General features: G+C 49.9%; 2 protein-coding genes across 2 annotated transcripts; one reads left to right on the top strand and one right to left on the bottom strand.

The window, feature by feature from the left end:
- Positions 1–4,424: 4,424 nt before the first annotated feature.
- On the bottom strand, positions 4,425–8,671 carry LOC117039268 (zinc transporter 1-like). Its single transcript, XM_033136360.1, has 2 exons — positions 7,810–8,671; positions 4,425–5,906 (listed from the first exon to the last, which is right to left on the bottom strand). The coding sequence occupies exons 1-2, from the start codon at positions 8,348–8,350 to the stop codon at positions 5,191–5,193; spliced, it is 1,257 nt and encodes a 418-aa protein (XP_032992251.1). The 5' UTR covers positions 8,351–8,671; the 3' UTR covers positions 4,425–5,190.
- Positions 8,672–10,790: 2,119 nt separating this feature from the next.
- UBXN1 (UBX domain protein 1) lies at positions 10,791–22,449 on the top strand. The gene is made up of 10 exons (XM_033174770.1): positions 10,791–10,916; positions 12,889–12,983; positions 13,716–13,769; positions 13,868–13,989; positions 14,966–15,044; positions 15,410–15,601; positions 18,239–18,290; positions 18,968–19,096; positions 20,184–20,367; positions 22,075–22,449. Exons 2-10 carry the CDS (start codon positions 12,928–12,930, stop codon positions 22,122–22,124), a joined length of 918 nt encoding a protein of 305 aa, XP_033030661.1. The 5' UTR covers positions 10,791–10,916; positions 12,889–12,927; the 3' UTR covers positions 22,125–22,449.
- Positions 22,450–23,328: the final 879 nt, after the last annotated feature.

Raw genomic sequence — 23,328 nt, 5'->3', positions numbered from 1 at the left:
ATGTTGCTGGACCTTGACTTCCATCAGATTCTGCTGACTGAGGCTGATGGGAGCTGAAGTCCAACAACACCCAGAGGGCCACTGGGTCTCCCACCGTGAAGCCTTGCCCTGTAGGGCTGTTCTGCAAAAGTCAAAAGAGGGACTAGTAAGGCGTCTCTTTTTCCCTCCCTGTAAGAATGGCGATGGGTTCGTGGACACCAATGATAAGGTGAAAAAAATCTGCAGCGGCATCAAAGCGAACCTGAAGACCAAGAGCAAATGGAATCCCACAAAAGAATTAGAATCGTTCGCAAACGTGGGTGCGCAGTCGTCAGTAGAAAGCCAAGGGATCGGCAAATCAGAAACCAATCCATCACTGCAGCTGGCTTCAGAACAACCATCAACAGTGGTGCGGGTGCAAGAACGGCGATCAGTACCGACGCCGAAGCCGGAACAACCGTCAACGGTGAAACAGATGCTGCAGGTGCAAAAAGGCTGATCAGCACCGGGGCCGGCATTTGGACAACCATTAATGGTGGAACGGATACCAGAGATGCCAAAAAGCTGATCAGCACCGAGGCCACCGTTTGTACAACAGCCAACGGTGGAACGGATGCTGGAGATGCCAAAAAGCTGATCAGCACCGAGGCCACCGTTTGTACAACAGCCAACGGTGGAACGGATGCTGGAGATGCCAAAAAGCTGATCAACACCAAGAACGCCATTTGTACAACAGTCAACGCTGGAATGGATGCCGGAGATGCCAAAAAACTGTTCAGCACCAAGACCGCCATTAGTACAACAGTCAACGCTGGAATGGATGCCGGAGATGCCAAAAAGCTGATCAGCATCAAAACCGCCGTTTGTACGAGAGTCAACGCTGGAATGGATGCCGGAGATGCCAAAAAGCTGATCAGCACGAAGACCGCCGTTTGTACAACAGCCAGCGGTGGAACGCATGCTGGAAGTGCCAAAAGGCGGAACAGCACCAAAGGCGGTATTTGGACAACCACTAACGGTGGAACGAATGCCAGAGGTGCAAAAAGGCTCATCAGCACTGAAGGCGGAGTTCGGACAACCATCTTCGGGGGAACGAACGCTGCAGGTGCAAAAAGGGCGACCAGCAGCACCAAAGCCGGCATCGAAGCAACCGTTAACGGTGCAACGGAGGCTGGAGGTGCAAGAACAGCAGCCAGCATCAAATCCGGCATCGGAAAGATCATTCACAGTGGAACAAATGCTGGAGGTGCAAGAACAGCAGTCAGCATCAAATCCGGCATCGGAAAGATCATTCACAGTGGAACGAATGCTGGAGGCGCAAGAACAGCAGTCAGCATCAAATCCGGCATCGGGACAAGTGTTAACGTTGGAACAAATGCTGCAGGAGCAAGAATCAGCAAATGACGAAGCCCCCATTCCAGGGAGGCCCGCATTCATCAAGTCGACCAGGTATTGGGGTGCTGGGGGATTGGTAGAGTCTTTAAGTGATGGGCAGAAATACTTGCTTGGGGAGGCCAAATTAGGCTCGCAGGCCCGGGGTTCACCCTCAACCCATTTTAGACAAAGGATGAGAAGCCTCAGACCAGCCATCTCCGGCTGACCCTTGGGCCACACTCCCTCCTCAGGCACACCACTTCTCTCCAGGTCACACCCCTAACTGATACTCCTATTTTTCACTCATACAGGAGGGAATCAAAACATTAAAACTCTGCCACTTTGCTAAACGGCAGCAGCAGTTCTTTGCACTTTGCTTGAAATGTTTTGAAAATTATTGACCAATTTAGAGTTCCTCCTGACATCCTTCTTATTGTGCACCCATGATTATTTGTGCTCATGATGGTGTCGGGGCAGTTATACACAACCCCACTTTCGGTACTTGTTTGTGCCTACAAAGGTTTTGGGGTGGACACACTTCCAATCTGCCCATGCTTTGAAACTTCCTGCTAAAATCTTGCAACTTCTTGAGCACTCTTTCCACACTCTCCATAAGAGCATAATAAGAGTCCTGCTGTATCAGGCCAGTGGCTCATCTCATCCATCATCTTGTTCACGCAGTGACCAACCAGGTGCCCCAATGGGAACAAGACCTCAGCACGAGAACACTCTCCCCTTTTGTAGTTTCCAGCAACTGACATTCAGAGGCCTAGTGCCTCTTGACAGTGGAGGGATATTAGTCAACACAGCTAGTGATTGATAGGCAGTGGCGTAGCGTGGGCTGCCAGTGCCCATACAGAATATGCATGTGCATTGAACTTCCTAACGGCCTCTGCATGACCCAGCAGATCACAGCCGCAGAGATAAAAAAAGAAGAGTTATTTTGTTGTCTGGAGAGGTCACTTCTTGGTTCGCATGGAGAAGCTGTTTTAAACAGAGTCCAGCAATGGAAGTGCATAACTGTACTGAGGCAGCACTGGGTGTTGAAATCCTGCACCCCTAACAATTTTTGTGGGACGCGGGTGGCGCTGTGGATTAAACCACAGAGCCTAGGGCTTGCTGATCAGAAGGTTGGCGGTTCGAATCCCCGCGACGGGGTGAGCTCCCGTTGCTTGGTCCCAGCTCCTGCCCACCTAGCAGTTCGAAAGCACGTCAAAGTGCAAGTAGATAAATAGGTACCGTTCTGGCGGGAAGGTAAACGGCGTTTCCGTGCACTGTTCTGGTTCGCCAGAAGCGGCTTTGTCATGCTGGCCACATGACCTGGAAGCTGTACGCCGGCTCCCTCGGCGAGTAACGCGAGATGAGCACTGCAACCCCAGAGTTGGACACGACTGGACCTAATGGTCAGGGGTCCCTTTACCTTTACCAAATTTTGTACCCAGGGCAACCACCCCTGTGGCCCCCCACGCTGCGCCACTGTGGATAGCCTTATCTTCCGCCATCAGATCAGATCCAGTACTGTAGTATAGTGGGCCCCGATTCAGGCCAAGATGAGAGGGCACCTCATGCCACACAGCTCTTCCCTTAGATTAGCTGCAAAGGAGGGACCTGTAGCTTAGAGGTGAATCTGAAGTTCTCTCTTCCACACAGCCGTCCAATATACACTTTGCTGCCTCCTTTGCCTCAGTCCAGCCTCTCACTCTTTCCTTCTGCTTTTAAGGGTGGGGAAACCTCTCCAGAAGCAGAGAAAATAATGGCGGGTGGGTCCTCCTGGCCTACTCATTTAAGCAATTGCTGTTCTAGGACGGCCAAATGGCTTGTGCCAACCACACCTTGCTCTTGCCACAACTGTGAAACAACTTCTGCCCCCACAAAACTCTGCAGCATCGAGTTGCAAGTACTAGGCTGGCCAAACCGGCCAATCTGAATTTCTCTGTTTTCCTAAATTTGGTTCTCCACATTTCCACATCAGTTTGCTGTTTTGTTTTTCCCCCCAAAGCCCTCTTGAAATTAATCAGCATATTAGTGTGAATTCCTCTTAATTTGCATTCTTTTGGTGTGCAGTGCACATTTTTGCAAAGCTATTTCCCCTGATGCACTGCATTTGTGCCTTTTATATCCACGGATACATGCATCTTTATGCACACTATGTTACCCTGGTGTATTCACATTACTTGGCTGGGGAACCGCACAGCAAAAAGCGGAAATTTTGGAGGGTGGCTGTGTTTTAATTCACGTACTGTTCCAGGAAGTGCGAATTCTGTAGATCTGCAAGCTGATTCAAATTTCTCCTACATCCCTCCCTGAGTACCCCTTTCCTAGGTGGGTGCCCTGCTGATCCGCTTTCCTTCTTCCTTCAGGAAGTGAAGGTGTCGTTGGAGAGCAGATTATGACGGGATCGTCCGAAAAGGTGGAGCGACCTTGGGCGATCTTTGATAACCCTCTGCCCTCCCCAGCTAGGATCCCCCACCTATCTGGCAATAATATTAATAATAAAAATTTGGAAAATCTATAGGATTGTATTATTATTTGCTTTAGCAGGGTGTGGGGTAAGGAGTGGGGAGGAAATCATTCCTGTTGCAATCCTGGGAATCGGGTATTAGAAACACCAGTACCACATTTTTTCCCCTCCTATTTGCCCTGTTTGCAGTTTACATTATAGCAGAGATGGTGGCATCAGAACTCGGCACACGAAGGTAGGAAGTGGGGTGGAGAGTCCTTGGGTGGTATCCAACTAAATCATAGGGATGGGGAAATCTGTGAGTTTTGGTTTCTCTTAGTTTCTCATTTTTCCAGTCCTAAATTCAGTTATCCACATTTCCACTTCGGTTTGTGAACATTTTTATAACGTCATCAGCATTTTAGTGCAGATTTCGCAAAGCATTTCTTCCATGTTATTTCCACAAACAAATGTATTTTTAATGCTCGCTTTACTGCATTGCAAAATCCAGAGAGGCATGGATTTCAAAGGACTGCTGTGTTTCAGTTCTCAGATTATTTCAGAAAGTGCAAATTATGGTAGGTAAATTTGCCTTTAAATGTGAACGGAATCAACCCCCCCCCCATCCCTCCTTGGAATAGACCCTACCTCTGAAACCAATGCCCATGGTTCTGCATGCAATAAAGGAGGATTCTGTGGCCTATGTAAATATTTCGTTCATATTGGGTGGACTTCTCTTGATTTGCATAATTCACTTTGTAAATTGTATCATGAGGGCTAGAAACTTGCATCTAAAGGAAACAATGCTGAGATTCCCAGGAACCTCAAGCATTGCGCCCACTCGTTCGAAGGACATGGATGATGTTTGGCAGTGGAAGAGACTATCTCGGAAGGTAGTAGACTCTCCTTCGTTGCAGGTTTTTAAACTGAGATTGATGGCTATTTAGCTGTGGCACCTGCATTGCAAGGGATTGGACTAGATGACCCTTTTGGGGGGGGGCTCCCTTCCAACTACAATTATATGATTCTCTATGAAATTGAAGCTGCTGTGTCTTTCTAGTGCTTCCCTCTGATATTGTTAAATGCAGAAATCAAGCAGTTTGTTCAAAGATATATATTAAACACTACATCACCAAGAGGCACAGCCCACCATTGTTTCTCGTTGCTTCTCTTCAGTACCATGTAACAGTGCATGTGTCCCAGTCGCACAAAGACTGCAAATAGTCCAGTCAAAAACCTGCGGTTACAAGTCATAAATCTCCCCTGCGCCTCCACCAATTTATTCCTGTGGACACCCGTAGGATCACCTAGCTAGAAAGCAGGGTGCCTGTAGCAGAGAAAAATGGAAATTTATGAGGTACTCTTCCCCTACCCCCCAAGTGGTGCATCTGCTCAGCTCACACCGTGGTCTCGTATTCCATGACCATGGCAGGGAACGGGGCCAAGCACCTCTTTCGTGGCGCCCCCTCGCACCACCCGCCGCCCGGACCAACGCCAAGATTTGGCTGCACTGTGGCGGCGTGAACACCATGCTCGCAGAACACCCGCTGGACCCTGTCCATCACGGCCTCGCACGTGGCCACGTCCCGGAAGTGCACGTGGGCCGTGCCCACTAAGCTGCTGGGCCCGTCCAGCTGCCAAACGCGGAGGTCCCGCACGGCCACCACGCCTTCCGTGGCCCGCAGCTGCAGCTCCAGCAGCCTCAAGTCCAGCTCTTCCGGTGCGGCCTGCATGAGGACCAGAGCGGAGCTGTGCAGGGCCGGCCACGCCAAGCATAGCAGGGCCACGGACACAGCCACGGCGAGCCCAGGGTCCAGGTAGAGCAGCCAGCAAGGGGCGTGTCCCCAATGCAGTGCCTCCGCAGTATGCCAGGCCCAACAGGGGGACCTGAGGCAGTGGCTGAGGCAGGCTGCATCACCCAGGCAAGGAGGCCACAGCAGGTGGAACATGAGAGAGTACAGAAGGACGGCCGCAGGGCCCAGGCAGGCGACCACCCAACCAAGGCAAAGCGTTGTCCAATGCCCCAGTTTTTCTGAGGGTGGCATGGGGCTGGCCTCCCTGTCCTCCTCCATCCAGGGCTGCCCGTTGGCCGAGGAGCCGTTGCCCAGCAGATCTGTAGATGACGAAAAAGAACCAAAGCTTAGAGAAGGGACAGGCAGGACCAGAGGCCCTAAGCAATTAAAAGATTTTGGTGCCCCCATATATATCGAATTCGAAATATAAACAATAATAACCCATTTTAAAAATTTTCGAAATGAAATTAAACCTACAGTAAGATGGAAAATAATGTTTATTTTTGTATACTTCCGCTTTATTTGAACAGATTTCTCCTACTCCTTCTAATTGCCAAGTCTTTGATCAGATCCTCAAAACTAACCATAGGTAACATGTTTGCTTCTTTTTTATTTTTTATTTTGTTTTGACTATGGCAGACCAACACGGCTACCTACCTGTAAATGTTTGCTTCTGTACTTCATAGAGATGAAGCAGCCAGCCAGCCAGCCTTGTTGCATAGTTGCATAGCTCAATTTCAACTGAGCTGAGCAATTGGTAGCCATTAATGTTAAAAATCTGGCAATGGAAAAGTTCTCTGGTGACCTGCTTGACCTTGATGCCCCAAGCAGGTGATTATTTTGCTTAATGGTTAATCCAGCCCTTGGGACAGGCCTGAGACATTTCCTTATGTGGGAGTTAAGAGGTGGATGAGCTTGTCAGGTTCAGTTTCTCTCAGTTTCAAATATTTCCAAGTTTAGAGTTGGAAGGGACCATGAGGGTCATCTAGTCCAACCCCCTGCAATGCAGGAATCTTTCACCCAACATGGGGTTCAAACCCATGACCCTGAGTCACTAACATATCAATTTTTTATGCACACTTAAACTGAACAAATTTTTGGGCACATTGGTGTGAAGAACTGCAGTGCAAAATTGTGAGAACTGCAAATTTCGATGGATAGGTGTTAGTGCCTTGGTTCAAGAAGGGCAAATAGGGTAGTTTTTCATTAAAATGCAAAAGGAATCTAATTTCTCTGCCATCCCCAGATGTACATCACAGAAAGGAGAACTGGGGGAGCAAAGAAGGTAAGATTTGTCCTGCTAGATCAGATCCAAGGTCTATCTCAGCCAGCACTGTTCCAAAAAACTGCCCCCTGAAGCCTCTGAGAAGCCAATAACCTTCCCTTGTTGTTTGTCCACAGCAGTTAAGAGCAGATTGAATATGGAGGTGCCATTTGGCTATTCTGGCTGGCTGTGTCGATCAGCCTTATCCTCCACTGCAGCCACCTCTACTGCGGAAGAGGCAAGCCATTTTTCCTAAGCACAGCTTGCCTCTTCAGCCATCATCGGAAATTTCTTTAGAGCATTAACCTTGCTATTTTCCTTAAGGTTTCCAATTTTCTAACTACTGGATTAGAACCTGTGGCCCTCCAGATGCTGTTGGACCCAGGTCATTGGCAATGCTGGCTGGGGCTGATGGGAGCTGAAATCCAAGAAACATTTGGAGGTTCTCCACCCCCAGGATTTGATAGCCCAAGCGTAGCCAATGTGGTGCCTTACACAGATCGCTGGACTCCAGCTCCCATTAGCCCCAACCAGCATAGCCAATAGTCAGGGATGAAGGGAGTTGGAGTCCAAGAACATGCAGAGGCCACCACATTGCCCATACATGAGACAGTCCATTTGTTTCTTCCTTCCCTGCCCCCCTCACACTCACAGTGCAGGCTGCTTCATTAGGGCAATTGGGGCACTGCCCCACCCACCTCAGTTTGCCCCCTACCAGCCATACCTGCCCGTCTAAATTTCTTACAACCAACCCAGGGGGTGTCACAACCTGCCAGCTTCCTCCTCCTCAGTCTGAATGTTGTCCTTGTAGAACTCAGCAGGGAAGAGAATGTGGGCTCTGCGTGCCATTGGCTCTTGACTCCATCTGTCACTGGCCCCGATTCTGTCTTCCACTGGGCTGCCTGCCCTCTGCCCCGCCAGTCCCAATGCTCCCCAGTCACTGCTGCGCACAAACTCACCTTCCATCTCCTGGGCACAGCTGTCTCCTTCGGTCACCCTCCTCCTGCTGCAGCACGGCCTCGTGCCTGGGTCTTGGGGATGCTGGCCATGCAGTCCCACCCTGGCAAGGTGGATCGGGATCCCCACGGCCCCGATCCCCATAAGGGTCAACGCATGCTGTGTGACGTGTGGATCAGCCACCCTGCGGAGTGCCTCGGGCAGGAGCGCAAGGCACAGGGCGCTCAGGAAGATGGCGCTGGCTAGGGTGCCCGCAATGCGGGCTCGCACCCACCCGAAAGTATTCCTCCGACTGGGGTGTCTTCCGGTCGCCAGCCAGGCATCGGTCAAGGCCACAGCAAGAGCCAGTGCACCTCCCAGGGTGTGGAATGCACAGGAAAGCAGGAGCAGTGAGCCGGTCACTCGGCTGGCCACCAACTCTACCAGGAAGAGGCAGGCAGAGAGGCAGAAATGGCCGACAGGCCAACCTGTGGAGCCCACCACTGCCCACAGAGGCGAGGAGCCCTCACCCATCCAGGATTTATTTCTCGGCTGGGCTCCCATCTCTGCCTTCTACTCCCAGTCAGCTGTCACTCTGGCCTCCGATCTCTTCCAACCTGTGTCCTCTTCTTTGCCTTGATGCCCACCTCTTCTTGCCCAGTTCTAGACCTGCTTATTCCTCCTTCCGTCACCCCAGCCCCTGGTGCACGCTCTCTCCCAATCTTAGATGTTGCCCGGTTTCTCCAGAGACCCAGGCCTGGCCTCTGCCCTGCAATCTGTTCCCAGTTTCTCGCTCTCTCGCTGTGTGTGTGCTTTACACTTGAATAAAGTTTTGCACTCGGAGACCAGTGCACACTGCCCCTTGGATTCCAGGGGTCCTTTAAAGAGGCAGCTCTCTCTCTCTCACACACACACACACACACTCAGACTCTCTCTTGCCTTTGGCCTTCTGCCCAGGCTTCCACCAGCTGCAGAAACCAGGTCATAATGATGCATGTGATTCTCCCCCTGCCACAATAGGAGGGAGGAGAGTTGCAAAGATTCCGCTCCCCCCCCCCCCAAACAAACCCTACTAGGGTAAAACGCGAGGGCTTGCGAGGTCACGGTTCTGGTGTATGTGAGGTCTTGCAGAATATTCCCCAACAGTTCCCATCCCCATGACTGCTCTGCAGCCAAAAAACAAACAAACAAACACAAAAAAACAGCTTAGCAAATGCCAGTCGCCACCAGCTTCACTGGGGTGGGGGCAGAGAAATGCATTTGCTAGCCTGGCTGAGCTTTGTGTAGACTGCAATCGTAGCAGTGGATGTGTTGAACCGTTGTCTTGCCTTGGTAATGGACTGGATGAGAGCCAGGAAACTGGAGCTCCATCCAGACAAGGCTGAGGCACTGTTAGTGAGCGGCTCTCTAGACCGGAGGGATGGGAGGGTTGCCTGCTCTTGAGGGAGTTACACTCCCTCTGAAGGAGTGGGTACGCATCTTGGAGGTACTTCTGGATCCTTTGCTGTCGCTTGAGGCTCAGGTGGCCTCAGTGGCATGGAGTGTCTTCCATCAGCTTTGCCTGGTGGTCCAGTTGCGCCCCTGTCTGGACAGGTATAGCCTGTCACCTTCACTCTGGTTACTTCTAGATTAGATTACCGCATTGCGTTATATGTGGGGCTGCCTCTGTTCAGAAACTTCAGCTGATGCAGAATTCAGCGGCCAGGTTGAGTCCCTGATCTGGATGGCTTTCAAAGAGGATTAGGCAAATTCGTGCAAATTGCAAGCAGGGAGAATTGCTGCTGCCCTCAGGTCCTACTTGCAGGCTTCCCATTGTGGGGAATCTGGGGGTCTGGTTGATCACTGTGAAAACAGGATGCTGGACCCAGCAGAGCTTTTCTGATCATCTTAGGGGACCTTGGGTCTGGCTGCAACCCTCACCATCCCTGCATCAAACCCTCCTTGGGTGTTTTTGCCTGGCAAGACTCTGACCAACCTGCCAATCACCTGGCATCATTATGTCAGGTGACTGATGGGCATGTCGTCCTGCTCACCTGGGAACCGCAGAAGAGGCTTTGCCAGCCCTATGCTCAGTAAAGCTCCCAGCATAGGGCTGGCAAAGCTGCTTTCTTCTGGGATCAGCTGCATGATGGAGCTCCCCACATGAAACTCAGCTGCACAACTGGTCCTGCCTCACACCTGATGTCTCATGTGGTGTCAGGTATGGGGCAAGTGGGTGTAGGTTGGGGAAAATGGATCCCCCCCTGTGCCAAATTGGGAACTGTGCAGGGTCAAATCTGGCCTGAGGGCCAGAGGTTCCCAACGCTTGCTATAACCCCTGCAGCCAGTGAATGAATGAATGAATGAATGAGCAAGTGAAAGAGAAAATGTGAATGAAAGGGATATGATAGAAAGAAAACAGAAGAGAAAGAATGGGAGGAAAAGAAAAAGAGAGCGAATGAAAAAGAGAAAGAGAAAAATAGAAGATTAAAAGAATGAAAGTGTGAAAGAATAAATAATAATGAATGAAAAATAAAAGAATGAAAATAAAAAAGAAATAAAAGACAGGAAAACTGAACTAAATAAACATAAGAGAAGAGAGAATGATAGAAGTGAATGAGAAAAAAGACTACAAGAGAGAGAGAATTCAAAAAAGGGCAGGCAGAAGGAATGGAAAATAATTAAAAGGTAGAAAGAACGAGGGGAAGAATAAATGAGGGGAAAAGTATTATAACATAATGAAATTGTAAAAAAAGAATCAATAAATGCAGTAATAATTAAATGAATTGAAAGAGAAAGAAAAGACAGGTGTGTGGTGGCCTTGGGGAGGGATACATACATACATACATACATACATACATGTGTGTATATATGTGTATGTGTGTAATAGATAAAATCGCTTTGGCACAGATTTGACCACCTCGAACCGTTTCCTGCCCCTTTAAGGCGAAGCTCTCCGCCGACCCCACCGATCGCGCACCCTTTCTGTCCCTCGGCGGCCGCCTTCGCGCATTCCGGCAACCTGGCCACGTGAGCCAAACAGCGGCCGCGCGACAGACCCGCCGCTTCCGGTGCGCTTTTGCTGCTGCCGCCGCCGCTGGTGCTGCCGCCTGGGAAGAGAGAGCGAGAGCGCCGGTCCCTCGGAGCGCAGGTGAAAGGCGGGGGGGGGGCGCTCCTTCTCCCGCCCCCTGGGAAACGGCAGTAGGGGGAAGGGGGCTCGCTCGTACAGGCCCCCTCCCCACCTGGCGCAGCCTGCCCTGCGGGGTTCTCCCCCCATTCCCCAAATATGCGGTCCCTTTAAGAAACAGGGAAGGGCCCCGCCTTGACACCCCCCTTTTCCAGCCTCGCGTTTGGCTCCTCCCCTTTCCAGGTCATTTACTCTAAAGACCTTTGGGGGGTGGCTTACATTTAACCCTTTAAGATCTATGGAGGAGGGGGGAAAGCTGGGGCCATTAAGCGTAAGAAATGGCTGGGTGGGTGTTTATGGGACGAATTTAAACCCCATAGGTCCTTCCTCTGGGGATAAGTAAGTAATATGTGCATTTTATGTATTTGCAAAGTTTTATAAGAGGTGTAAGTTGAAACCGCAGATAAAATCACCACCAATAATTAGCACTGAAACACTGATGAGGTCAGTAAAATTTTGAAAGCGAATCTAGGTAACTAAATTTGTGTCTTTGGGTAGGTTTGCTATAATAATGATGATAATAATTTAAAATGTATTCCGCAGGCTTCTTAAACAATATTGTGAGGGTGGACACATCATGCTCCCTCTGGAGCAATTTTCCACCTTTGTTCCTCAGACTCAGCTCTCAGAAGCTGTCAAACCCTCAGTGAGTTAAGGACTTCACCTGCATGTGAAGACAGGCTCCAGTGGATTGAGTGGACTAATAGTGGGTCTAACAGTCATGAAGGCCCAGCTAGTTCAAAAACTGCTAGAATTATTGATGCTTAGAAAAACTGCTATAAGCTGCTCTGAGCCTGTGTGATAGAACTCCTGGAACTCCCATTGGTCCTTTTGTCTGGGGTTGATGGGAGTTGTAGTCCAACAACCTCTGGAGGTCACCGCATTGGCTAACCATGTCCTCAGATACGGTCAAAACTCAGTTGTTGAACGTAATCCGTTCCGGAAGACCATTTGACTTCTGAAATGTTCGACAACCGAGGCGTGGCTTCCAATTGGTTTGCAAAAGCTTCTTGCACTCAAGCAGAAGCCGTGTTGGACGTTCAAGTTCCGAAAACCGTTCGGGAGCCGAAACTTTAAAAAACGAAGCCATTCAAGAACCGAAGTTTGACGTGTAGAAATTAACCAGCGAAACCTCCGCTGGAGTGGAAATACAATGATAGACGGACTTTTCCCTTGCTCATTTTTTTCTACCTTAGCAGGCAGCTGTTAAAGGCAAGAGTGTGGGTGGCGTTCGGGCATTCAAGGCCTTGGCTGCACACCCTGATCTGATAGTCCTCTCCAAGGTTGGGAGGTTTGCTCTCTCTTAACTACAGAGAGCGCAGAAGAAAACAGGGCACATTCTGGGAACAGAATGGTGGCGGAGTTGTATTAACACGACAAAATCGTGACCAGCAATTCTGTGTGTGTGTGTGTGTGTGACTTTTAAGCCATTCTTGTTAAAAAAAAAAACCCTCCCAAACTGGCATACAATAAAGTATCACATAAAGTATGACAAACAAATGAGGATTCCATGTATTATCAACTGTGCCAGTGCAGAGTGATAACTTTTGACTTCGAAGATAACTTTTGACTGTAGCTTTGTTACAGAAATCTTAGGACAAATATTTGCTGGGTGGCACAGATTGTTCTGTTGTACAGATTGCTCAGTGCTCTGCCTGGGGTCACAGGCAGCATGCTTCTGAATACCTAGAAACCACAGGAGAAACTGCTTGCCAGTTTCCCACAGACATCTGGCTGGCCACTGTGTGAACGGTGGAGGCTGGACTGATCCTTTAAAAAAATTCTACTTTAAAAATTTAAAGTATTTTAAAAAATACTTTTAAAAAATTCTATCGTGGCTCCCGGAATGTTATTTCCTTTTGTTAACCTCTTCCTTTCACTTTCGCTGTTAAAGGAACTAACACAAATTTCAGGGCTCCTCCTGTTTCTTTTGCAGAGTTTGCTGGCAGTGGTGGTGGCAGCCCAGCCCAGCAGAATGGAGGCTACAGCTCTGGAGAGCCTCATTGAGATGGGCTTCCCCCAGAACAGAGCGTAGGTGTCCGTCCCTGGGGAAGGGTGGGAGGCATGCGAGGGTTAAAATGGCAAGGCCAGCCCTTCTGGTCCCACATCTATTGCCCAGAAGGCCTAGAAAGAAGAAAACTGGATCTTTGCAAGACCCCCTTCTCTGCTCCCAGTGTATATGTGTGTTAGCTTGCAGGTGTATATGTATATGCTCCCAGTGTATATGTGTGTTCAGACAAGCAGTACTAGACCATGGCCATTGGCCTTAATTGAAAATCAGCCTTTACGAAAAGCTGTAGCTCAGTGGTAGAGCATTGGCGCTGCCAGTCAGTGTGGGCAATATTATCTCAGTGGTCTCACTCAGTAGAAGACAGCTTTCTGTGTTACTATTTGGGAAGGGCTACAGCGTCTACCTGGCATGCAGAAGGTCCCTGGTTCAATCCCCAGCATCTCCAGGTTGGGCTGGGGGACATTCCGTGCCTGAAATCATAGTATAGAGCAGCTGCCAGTCAGTGCAGGCAGTATTGAGCTAGGTGGACCAACGATCTGACTCTATACGGCAGCTTCCTTTGTGGGCTTTACTTAATTGTTGCAGCAAACCCTATCGTCCCGCAACCTGCATCCCACCCTAGATGAAGGGGAAGTTGGGCTGGGGTTATGAGTGCCCTGTGTTTCCAGCACTTCTCAGAAAGGCACAAAAAATGTAGAATAGCCCTGTATTCATATGTAGTTCACTATCTCTTCCCTCTCCTTTTTACCCAGAGAGAAGGCCCTAGCGCTAACAGGGAACCAGGGCATTGAATCAGCAATGGATTGGTGAGTATTGGGTCCTTTCTTCCCTCCTGCGGACGAAACCCTTGCAACCCTCTTTTTACCAGTCTTCGCCTGAATGGTGCCTCTCTCTTAACTCCCAGGCTCATGGAGCACGAAAACGATCCTGACCTGGACGAGCCATACGTGCCCCCGCAAGGCCACGTTCTGAGCACAGAGGAGCCACCCGAGGGAAGGACGCCAGAGTCAGTGCAAAGTGGATCAGGTCAGAGCAAATCTGGAGAACTTGAGGTGGGAGGGACCCTCATCAGGGGGTCCTGTGCCTGGCCTAGTTCTTACTATCACCTGGGAGAGGAGGGGGAGATTGGAAATTGTTCCATCCAGCCAGAATTGAGCTCCTTCGAACCTCCATCTCTTTCCACTGAGGGCAACTTTCCCAGAGGTTCTAGAACAGGAATAGCCAACATCTCGCCTTCCAGATGTTGGACAGCAACTCCCATCATCCCATTCCAGGCTGGGGCTGATGGGACTTACGGTTCAGTAACAGCACGCTGGCCCACCCCTGTTCTGGAATCCTGCCAGCAGAGAGCCTTGCTTGGTCAGTTAGATTTGTCCAAGAAAGATCTATGCTAAAAGCCGCGAACCAAAATCTGAATGTTTCCGTTGCTGCTTCTTTGTCAGCCTTCTTCCTTAACATTCTTGGCTCTGGTTTTTCTCCCTCTCTCATTATTCATCTAGAGCTCTGGAAGTACAATGTGGGAACGGACGAAATAAAGTCCTTCTTCCCAAACAGTGTATGGTTAAATCTGTGGAGTCCACTCACAGTAGAATCATAGAGTTGGAAGGGACCCTGAGGATCAGCGACTCGGATGGCATTAAAAGGGGTTTAAACAGATTCATGCAGGATAAGGCTATCAGTGCTTACCAGCCATCAGTTCACCCTCCAATGCCAGAAGCAACAGCAGCTGGAAATCACAGCTGGAGAAAATTGCTGTTGCACTCAGATCCTTTGACCTTTATGTTGTGAACCGCCCTGAGATCTACGGGTATAGGGTGGTATACTACTACTACTACTACTACTACTACTACTAATCCAGTGAACAGGCTCTTGTTATGTTCTTATGTTAATTTCTCTTTTTTTCTTTTTCTGCTCATCCTCAAATATAGGGATTTCCTTGCTTGTCTCCTTGGGTTCTTCCAAGCCCAGAGGGTAGCAACATAACAGGTTTATCTCCCCATAGATCCCACGTTAGAGGAGCTGACGGAGGAAGATAACCGACGCCCCCTGAGCGAAGAAGAGAAGCGGGAGCAGACAAAGAGGTAATCCTAATTCTGGTGGCTTTAAATTCTGCAACCTGAAAACCCGGATTCTGCGACTAGGCTAAACATGCTAAACATGCAAGCCTGCAAGTCCGTCCCCCCACTTTATGTGGAACTTGGGTCCCTATGTGGTATTGGACTTCTAGCATCACCAGTTGTCAGGGATGATGGGACTTGGGACTTGGGGAGTCCCAATGAAATCTTTATGGTTAGGTAAGGCACCTTTGCATAATTATGCCGCGAGGTGAGCAGGGCACAGAGCTGCACAGAACACCGAAGCCCTCCCAACTCCACCTTCTCTCGTTTACGGCAGCACCCCTGTGGCGTATGAAATCTCCCGGGGGAATTTCCCCATGTGCTTTCAGGATGATGGAGCTGATCACTCAGAAGCAGCGGGAGCGGGAGGAGCGAGAGAAGCGGGAGAGCATTGAGCGGGAGAAGCAGCGCCGGAAGCAAGGCCAGGAGCTCTCCCTCATCCGCCAGAAACTGCAGGAGGACGAGATGAAGAAGCTGGCTGAGGAGAGGCGCAAGGAGAAGCTGGAGGAGAAGTTGGCCAAGTGAGAGCCTGTGGGGACCCAGAGGGGGGCTGGAAGGGGAGGTGGCTGCTCCTGTAGAGTGGAGAACAGCAGCAGACCTCTCATGGCCTGCGGGTGCTTTTAACGCCTTCCCAAATCAAAGCAAAAGAGCTGCGAATATAGGAAGTAGTTGCTTCTCTGTCGAGTCTGTCCATTGGTCCATCTAGTTCAGTGCTTCCCAAACTTTGGCCTCCAGCTGATTTTGGACTACAGTTCCCATCATCCTTAGCTAGTAGGGCCAGTGGTCAGGGATGATGGGAGCTGCAGTCGAAAAACAGCTGGAGACCCAAGTTTGGGAAACACTGATCTAGCTCAATATTGCTGGCAGTGGCTGGCAGCAGCTCTCCAGAGTTTCAGGCATGGAGTCTGTCTGTCTGTCTATCTCTCCCCCAGCCCTACCTGGAGATGCTGGAGATATTTTAACCTCCCTGTGACATGATAATTGATTCATTTCACCTGCTCGCTCCCTCCCTCTGTCTTTCAACGGCTCGTAACCAACCAAAAACACGCCTTGCATTTTCATATTGATTTTGATGTGTTGCTGCGAGCTGCGTTGAGCCTTCCTTTTAATGGGAAGGCAGGATGACAAAACACTTCTACGGCACAGTCCTACACTTGCCTAACTGGAAGCAAGTCCCCTTGATTTCACTGAAGCTTACTCGCGAGTAATTGGGAAGAAGGCTGCCGTTGTAATGAAGAGGGCTTCCCTGACCTGATGCTCTCCAGGTGTTGCTTCTCACTTCCTTTATATCCCACCTTTCCTCCAAGGAGCTCATGGTGGTCTGCATGTTTCTCACCCTCTCCATTTTAGGTTTGGTTGAGAGATACAGAGAGTCATTGCCATGCTGGCCGTAGATGATGGGAGTTGAGAGTCTCAAGATATCTGGAGGGCATCAGGTTGGGGAAGGGTGGTTTAGAGCAGGGTTTCCCAAACTTGAGTCTCCAGCTGTTTTTGGATTACTGTTCCCATCATCCTTGACCAGGGGGGGCGGAGGGGGCGGGGGGCCCCGGGCAGCGACCCTGCTGGGGGTGACACATTGGGTGTTGGCCCCGCCCATTGGGCTATTTTTTTAACTTTTTTTAAAAAAATATATTTTTCGGCTATTTTCGGCACTGCCGGGGTGGAGCCGCAGGGGCCGGCAGTGAGTCGGGGTGTCACCCCCCTCGCTGGCCGCCCCTGTGGCTCTGCCCCGGCAGCGCCGAAAATAGCCCCCGCCCTCCAGCGGCTTTTCGCGCCGCTGGCTGGCTTGCGGAGCCGGGGCAAGGAGAGGGGCGGGCCAGCGAAGAGGGGTGACACCCCTCTTCGCTGACCTGCCGCTCTCCCTGCCCCACTTGCGCTCCCCCGAGGGGGGCCGGGCGGGGGCTTTGGGAGCCTCTGCGGGCAGCAAAGAGTCCCGAAGCCACTGCTGTAGCACAAAGGGGTGCCAGGCTGCGGCTTCGGGGCTCTTTGCAGCCCGTCGAGGCTCCCAAAGCCCCCGCCTGGCATCCCCCGGGGGCGGGGCGTCGCCGCGTGTGCGTGCGTCATGACGTCATGACGCACGCACGCGCCGCGATGCCCCGCCCCCCAGGGGTGCCTCTTGGCTTCCCGCCCCGGGCAGCCAAGGGGCTAGGAACGCCCCTGTCCTTGACCACTTGTCCTGCTAGCCAGGGATGATGGGAGTTGGAGTCCAAAAACAGCTGGAGACCCAATTTTGGGAAACCTGGGTTTAGAGCAAGTGGTCTGTCTGTCTGTCACCCACAGTGTGTGAGTGTGTGTGTGACTGGGGGTGAGTGTCCAGATCTATCCGAACACTGGAAAGGAAAGGACACGATTCTAGGTATATGTGCATAAGAGTGGAATTTAGTACTTTCCCACCACCCAGACTCTGCCTTTTGGTGGTAAATGGGCAGACGGCTGTGGTTTCACTGAATCTGCAGTTTCTAGTCGAAGTTTTGCTGGAAGATGTTTTGGGGAAGGGGAGCTGCAACGTGGAGTCAGGTTGTGGAGGGGAACTTGTGTGATGCTGGTGGAGGTCCTTGCCATAGGGCAGCTGTGGGGAAACTGTGCCCCCATGGAAGTTGCTGGACTTTACTTCCCATTGTCCCTGGCCATTGGCCACAATTGCTGTGGCTGATGGGAGTTGTGGTTCAGCAGCCTGTGGAAGGCCAAAGGTTTCCCACACCTGCAGGTGGCAAATGCTGTTAGTGGGATAGGATGGGAAGCAAAGGAATTCCTACCTCCCTAGTATACTTGAAAATCCTTCCCAGGTCACACCTGACCTTTCTAACCTTTCTCAGGTTCGTAGCCTTGAAAGTTTCCCAGCTTTTTTCATGGGAGATGGGGCAAGGAGCATGAAGCTCAGTGGTTAGAGCTCTGCTTTGCAAGCACATGGTCCCGGGTTCAATCCTGGGCTTCTCCAGTTAAGACCACTCCCCCAAACCCCGGAGTGTTGCTGCAGATGAATACTGAGCTAGGTCTTGACTCTGTACAAAGCAGTTTCCTTTTTGCTGCTGGGACAACCCCATTCTTGACACAAAGACTGCTATCAGATGACACTCTCTTGTGATCGAGTTGCAGCCTCCCTTGCTCTCCTAATACCCCACCCCACCCCACCCCATGAAAACTCTTTTCCTTTCCAGGCAGCGGGTGCGAGAGAAGATAGAGCGAGACAAGGCTGAGAGAGCCAAGAAGGTAAGCCAACAGCAGAGGCTGGGAAAGGGGTGTGCTCTGAGTGTCATATTTTTGCTCGTGGCTTCCTTCCACGAGAGATGTGGGTCCCACAGGTGGAAATAAAAACAATTAAAAGCACTCTGAGACCCTCGGATGAAGGGTGGTGTCAAATTTAATAAATGGTAATAATAATAATAACCTAGTCCAACCCCTTTCAATGAAGCAGTCACCACTACAGACTCCTTGACAGATGGCCATCCCTCTGCTTAAAAGGAAGAAGAGACCACCGCCTCTCATGGGAGTCCGTTCCCCTTTCAAACAGCTCCTGCCGCCAGAAAGTTCTTCCAGATGTTTAGTCGGAATCTCCTTTCTTGTCATTTGAATCCATTGATTTCAGATCCCCCCAGAGCTCCCATCTTCTATGTGACAGCCCTTTAAATGGCTGAAGACTGCTCTTGGTCTCCTCTTCTCCGGGCTAAACATGGCCCAGCTCCCTCAACCGTTCCTCATAAGGCTTGGTTTCCAGACCCTTGATCATCTTGGTCGCCCGGCTGTGCACACTTTCCAGCTTGTCAATATCCTTATTTGCAGACAGGGCTTTCTGCCTCTAGAGTGCAAGCCTGCACTGAGAACATCCATCAGGGTGACGTTGGGCGGCTGTCTTTTGTCAACTGACCCACCTCTCCTTTTCAATTCAGTTTGGCGGCGGCTGCAGCAGCTCTTCGCAAGGCTCCACCCTGCCTGAGCAATCGGCACCCACACCGGTTCCCTCGTCACCCAGCCAGGAACCCCCTGTCAAGCGAGAGTATGATCAATGCAGGATACAGGTAACTGACTGCGAGGCAGGCTGTGTGTTTGTGTTTGTGTGTAGAGAGCTGCTTGTTCTCATCTGTTTCTTGCATGTACCATAAGCCATTCTGCTTCCACTATAGAGCCATGTGGTGGCCAGCCTTAACCTTTTGCATTCCTGCCGTAAAAGACTCCCTGAAATCTTCCCTGCCTAATGCACGCAGAAGTAGACCATGCCAGGTTATGTGGTCCAGCCATGCAAACCGGAGGAGACGGCAGTTCCAAACTGGCCCCTGCTATGAGCCTCCTTTCACCCCTCCCCCTTTAGTTTTATTGATCTTAAAATAAATACAGAAGTAGAACCATGTCAAAATGCAATTAACAGAAAATGCAAACAGCGGTTCAAGCTCAGACACTTTGCCCAGGATGCACAACCGAAAAGGACAGCCTGGTCAGATGATACTAAATCTATACATCCCATTCTTTGATCCTTATTGGCATATCTCATAAAACCAGTCAGAGAGTAAAGAAGGGATATTCCCTGGGACCCACACAAAGGATAATGGGAATGCAAACCTACTTTTTCCAAAATAATGGTAATTCTTCTTAGTGTTTCTGTAGTGCTTTCAAGCGCTTCAGTGCATTATCTAGCTGTAATCCTTACACAACAACCCTGCAAGGCAGGCCAGTATTATTATTCACCACATTGCAGATGGGCTGGTGGTGGGGGAGTGAGATTGAGGGCTTGCCTAGTAAGTCCACCTAGTATTTTCATGGCAGAGGCAAGGCTCCAAATGTTGACTTCCTGACTGCAGCTCAGTATACTTTGCATGCAGAAGGCACCGGGTTCAATTCCTGGCATCTCCTGGTAGGGCTGGGGGAGCCACTCCCTTTCTCACCCTCATCTGGTCACAGTGATCCATGCAATGGTCACCTCCTGACTTGATTACTGTAATGCGCTCTACGCGGGGCTGCCCTTGAAGCTGACCCAGAAACTCCAGCGGGTGCAGAATGCTGCAGCGAGGCTCTTCATGGGGTCCTTGCCACAGGATCACATTCATCCAGTGCATCCAGATGCGAAAATCATGCACAATTTCAGATCCACTCCTCCTCTGTATTCCTCAGGTGAGACTGCTGGACGGCACGTCGCTCACCCAGACGTTTCGAGCCAAAGAGCAGCTGGCCGCCGTCCGGCTCTACGTGGAGCTGAACCGCAAGGACAATGGTGACGAGCCTTTCCACCTCCTCACCAGCTTCCCGCGGCGTGTCTTCACTGAGGAAGACATGGAGAAGCCACTGCAGGAGCTGGGTGAGTCTGAGGTTGCTGGGGTAGGAAGAGGGAAGGGGGTGAGCTTTGCTTGCAGTGTTTCCCTTCTGCTACTCCGTGGAGGACGGAGGAATTTTTGGGCAGGGAACCTCTGGGTCACGAGCCCAGTTTGTCCCAGCACAGCTCCCAGTTTGGCCTACAGTGCCCACCAAGCTACGTCCTGCTCCTAATACCTTATGTGACGTCAGGTAGAGATGCAGCCGGTCTGGCTGTGCATGGGGAGCTCAGTTGCACAGCCAGTCCATGCAGAAAGCAGGCTTGAAATCACTGCCTATCAGCTCACACGTTTTGACTTCAAGCTTGTGGATTAGTTGTGCACTGTGTAAAGCGCTTTGCAAGCCCTGAAGTCCTGACAATCATCACCCAGAGTCAGGTGAGTGACAGGCGAGCAGGGGAGATGAGCACCCGCCCCCCAGCAACACCAGGTTCCCAACCCATCCTAGGCCAAAGCAGCAGCACTGTCTGTTGGAAGCTGACCCATTTTATGCTACATCTAAGAACAGAGAGAGCCTGCACCAGAGGAACTGGTGACCTAATTTTTTTAGTTGCTGTTTTGTTAATACTGTTTTATAGATTGCAATTGTTTTATTGAGGATTTGTTAATTACTGTATTTTTCGCTCCATAGGGCGCACTGGACCATAGGGCACACCTTGTTTTTAGAGGAGGAAACAAGAAAAAAAATATTTTTCTGGTTTTCCTCTTCTAAAAGCCCCATTTTTTTGAGGATCAGCTAAAAGTTTTGCAACTTTTTTGCAAAGGGAAAAGCCCTGGTTTTTTGAGGATCAGCTAAAAGTTTTGCAGCTTTTTTTGCAAAGGGAAAAACCCTGTTTTTTTTAGGATCAGCTAAAAGTTTTGCAGCTTTTTTTGCAAAGGGGGAAGAGCAAAGAGGAAAAGCCCCATTTTTATGGGGTTCAACTCACATTTCTGCAGCTTCTAAAGGAAAGGGAGCCTTTCCTACTGTTTCCAGACATATAATCTAATCAGCCAGTCACACGTTGCTGGGGAAACAAACAAACTCCCTCTGCAGCACATTCAACAATGGAGGGTGGGGCTGAAAGAGAGCCGGGACTCTTATCTCTCTCCCGATCTCTTGCTGATCAGCTGCTGAGCGGGGTCCTTTCAAAACTCCCTTTTCTCTTTGTAAAATAAAAAGCATGATCCTCTTTTGGCCCCTCGGCAATTCAGCTCCAGGGACTACCATTCGCTCCATAAGACACACAGATATTTCCCCTTACTTTTTAGGAGGAAAAAAGTGCATCTTATGGAGCGAAAAATACGGTATTTCATACGATTTACGCTGCATTGCGTTATTATGTATTGTTGGTACTCCATTTTGAGATTCATTTGAATGAAAAGCAGCCTAGAAATACATCCAATCAATGCAGAAGCTGCTGAACTCCAGCTCCCATCAGCCTCTGCCAGCATGGCCCAATGCTCAGGATGGGAGTTGCAGCCCACCAATATCTGGAGGGCCAGTTTTTCCCCACGCAATTGGAACACACACATTTCATCATCCCAGACTGTTGCCTGGCCCAGTTCTAGGGAGCCAGTTCCCAACTTCACCAGAATAGTACATAAATATTGACCGTTTTGCTCAGATGACCACCTCACCTGCCCTGCTAACTGCTGGATGTGAGTTTTCCCCCATTACCTCCCACTCTCTGCCTCTCTTTGTGTCTCCTCTGTAGGTTTGGTGCCTTCTGCTGTGTTGATCGTAGCGAAGAAAGGCAACAGCTGAAGTGGCTCTCCTCCTCGCTCTCTCAGCCCCCGCCTTCCCTCGCTGCCGGAGGTGACTCTCACCTGACCCATGTGCTCTGTCTCGGGGGGGGGGGGGAGTGCACATCCCAGCCCCTCCTGGTTTTCCTAACCAACTCTGCCCACAGAGACTCCAAAGCACCACCATGTTTTGGGGCTGGGATTCCGAATCAATGACGGGGTTGGATGAAATGGAGAAAAGTGTTGGGCTTCCCCTCCTGTCGGGGAGGGAGGGGCAAGGTTGCAACTTGACTTCCTCTCTTCATGCCACACACACACACCATGAATAAAACCTATTCTCTTCTTTCCTTGCTTCTTGTGAGAATTCTTTATCCCATTTGTTAAGAGCTAGGGCACTCGGAGTCATCTAGTTGGCATCAGGAGGGTAGTGCCTGGGACTCTCATCCAGGAAAAAAGCTGCTATCCTCCTGCCTTGTGTCTCTACTCAGGGGACTTTGATGTATTTAATAGGGTTTGTTTTTGTTTTTTTTAAACTGAACTTTCTAAAAAGAAAGAAAAATGCAGACAATGCAAACCAAATCATAACAAAGACATGATGTTCTGTGGGTACAAGCAAAGGGAGGAAAGCTGGTGGTCCAGTCCAACCCAGCGCTCAAGACATTCAGGTGAATAGATCTGTACAGAGTCCAGATATCAAGAGAATTTCCTGGTCACCTCATATGCTGCCAGTTGAGTCATGGCTTCTGTCCTCTGTAGGGGTGGTGAGGATGTTACCTTCCTGTATTAGAGTGTTAGACATTTAGCCACTCTGTCAGGTTCTACAAGACTGGTACATAATTCAAGAGAACATTAACATCCATAAATCTCAAAGTACTGAAAACCGTATTTATGCCGCTGGTGACCTCTGGCTAAAAGGGTGTGACTTCATGTATTCATGAATGAAGTTTCTACCACACTCCCCCCTCACCAAGCAATTAAAAATGTAGTAAAGAACTTACTTTGAAACACCCTTTCATCATTGTCAGCTTTTGGGCACCAGGTTAAGACAATTGTATTTACCAGGCCTTTGGTAGTTAAATTAGCCTCTACGATGGTGTTCATGTTTTTGTAGGGTCAGATTAGCATTTTAGGAATTTTGTGTTGTACATCATTTTAAAATTTTCTGGTTTTTATATTATTTTGTGTTTTTATTTTGTTCAGTTGCTTTGAGACTTCCTGTATAAAGC

Source organism: Lacerta agilis, chromosome 17 (genome assembly GCF_009819535.1).
Source record: "Lacerta agilis isolate rLacAgi1 chromosome 17, rLacAgi1.pri, whole genome shotgun sequence".
Taxonomy (NCBI): domain Eukaryota; kingdom Metazoa; phylum Chordata; class Lepidosauria; order Squamata; family Lacertidae; genus Lacerta; species Lacerta agilis.
Note: the sequence above shows the minus strand (reverse complement) of the source record. Positions and strands in the feature narration are given on the sequence as shown.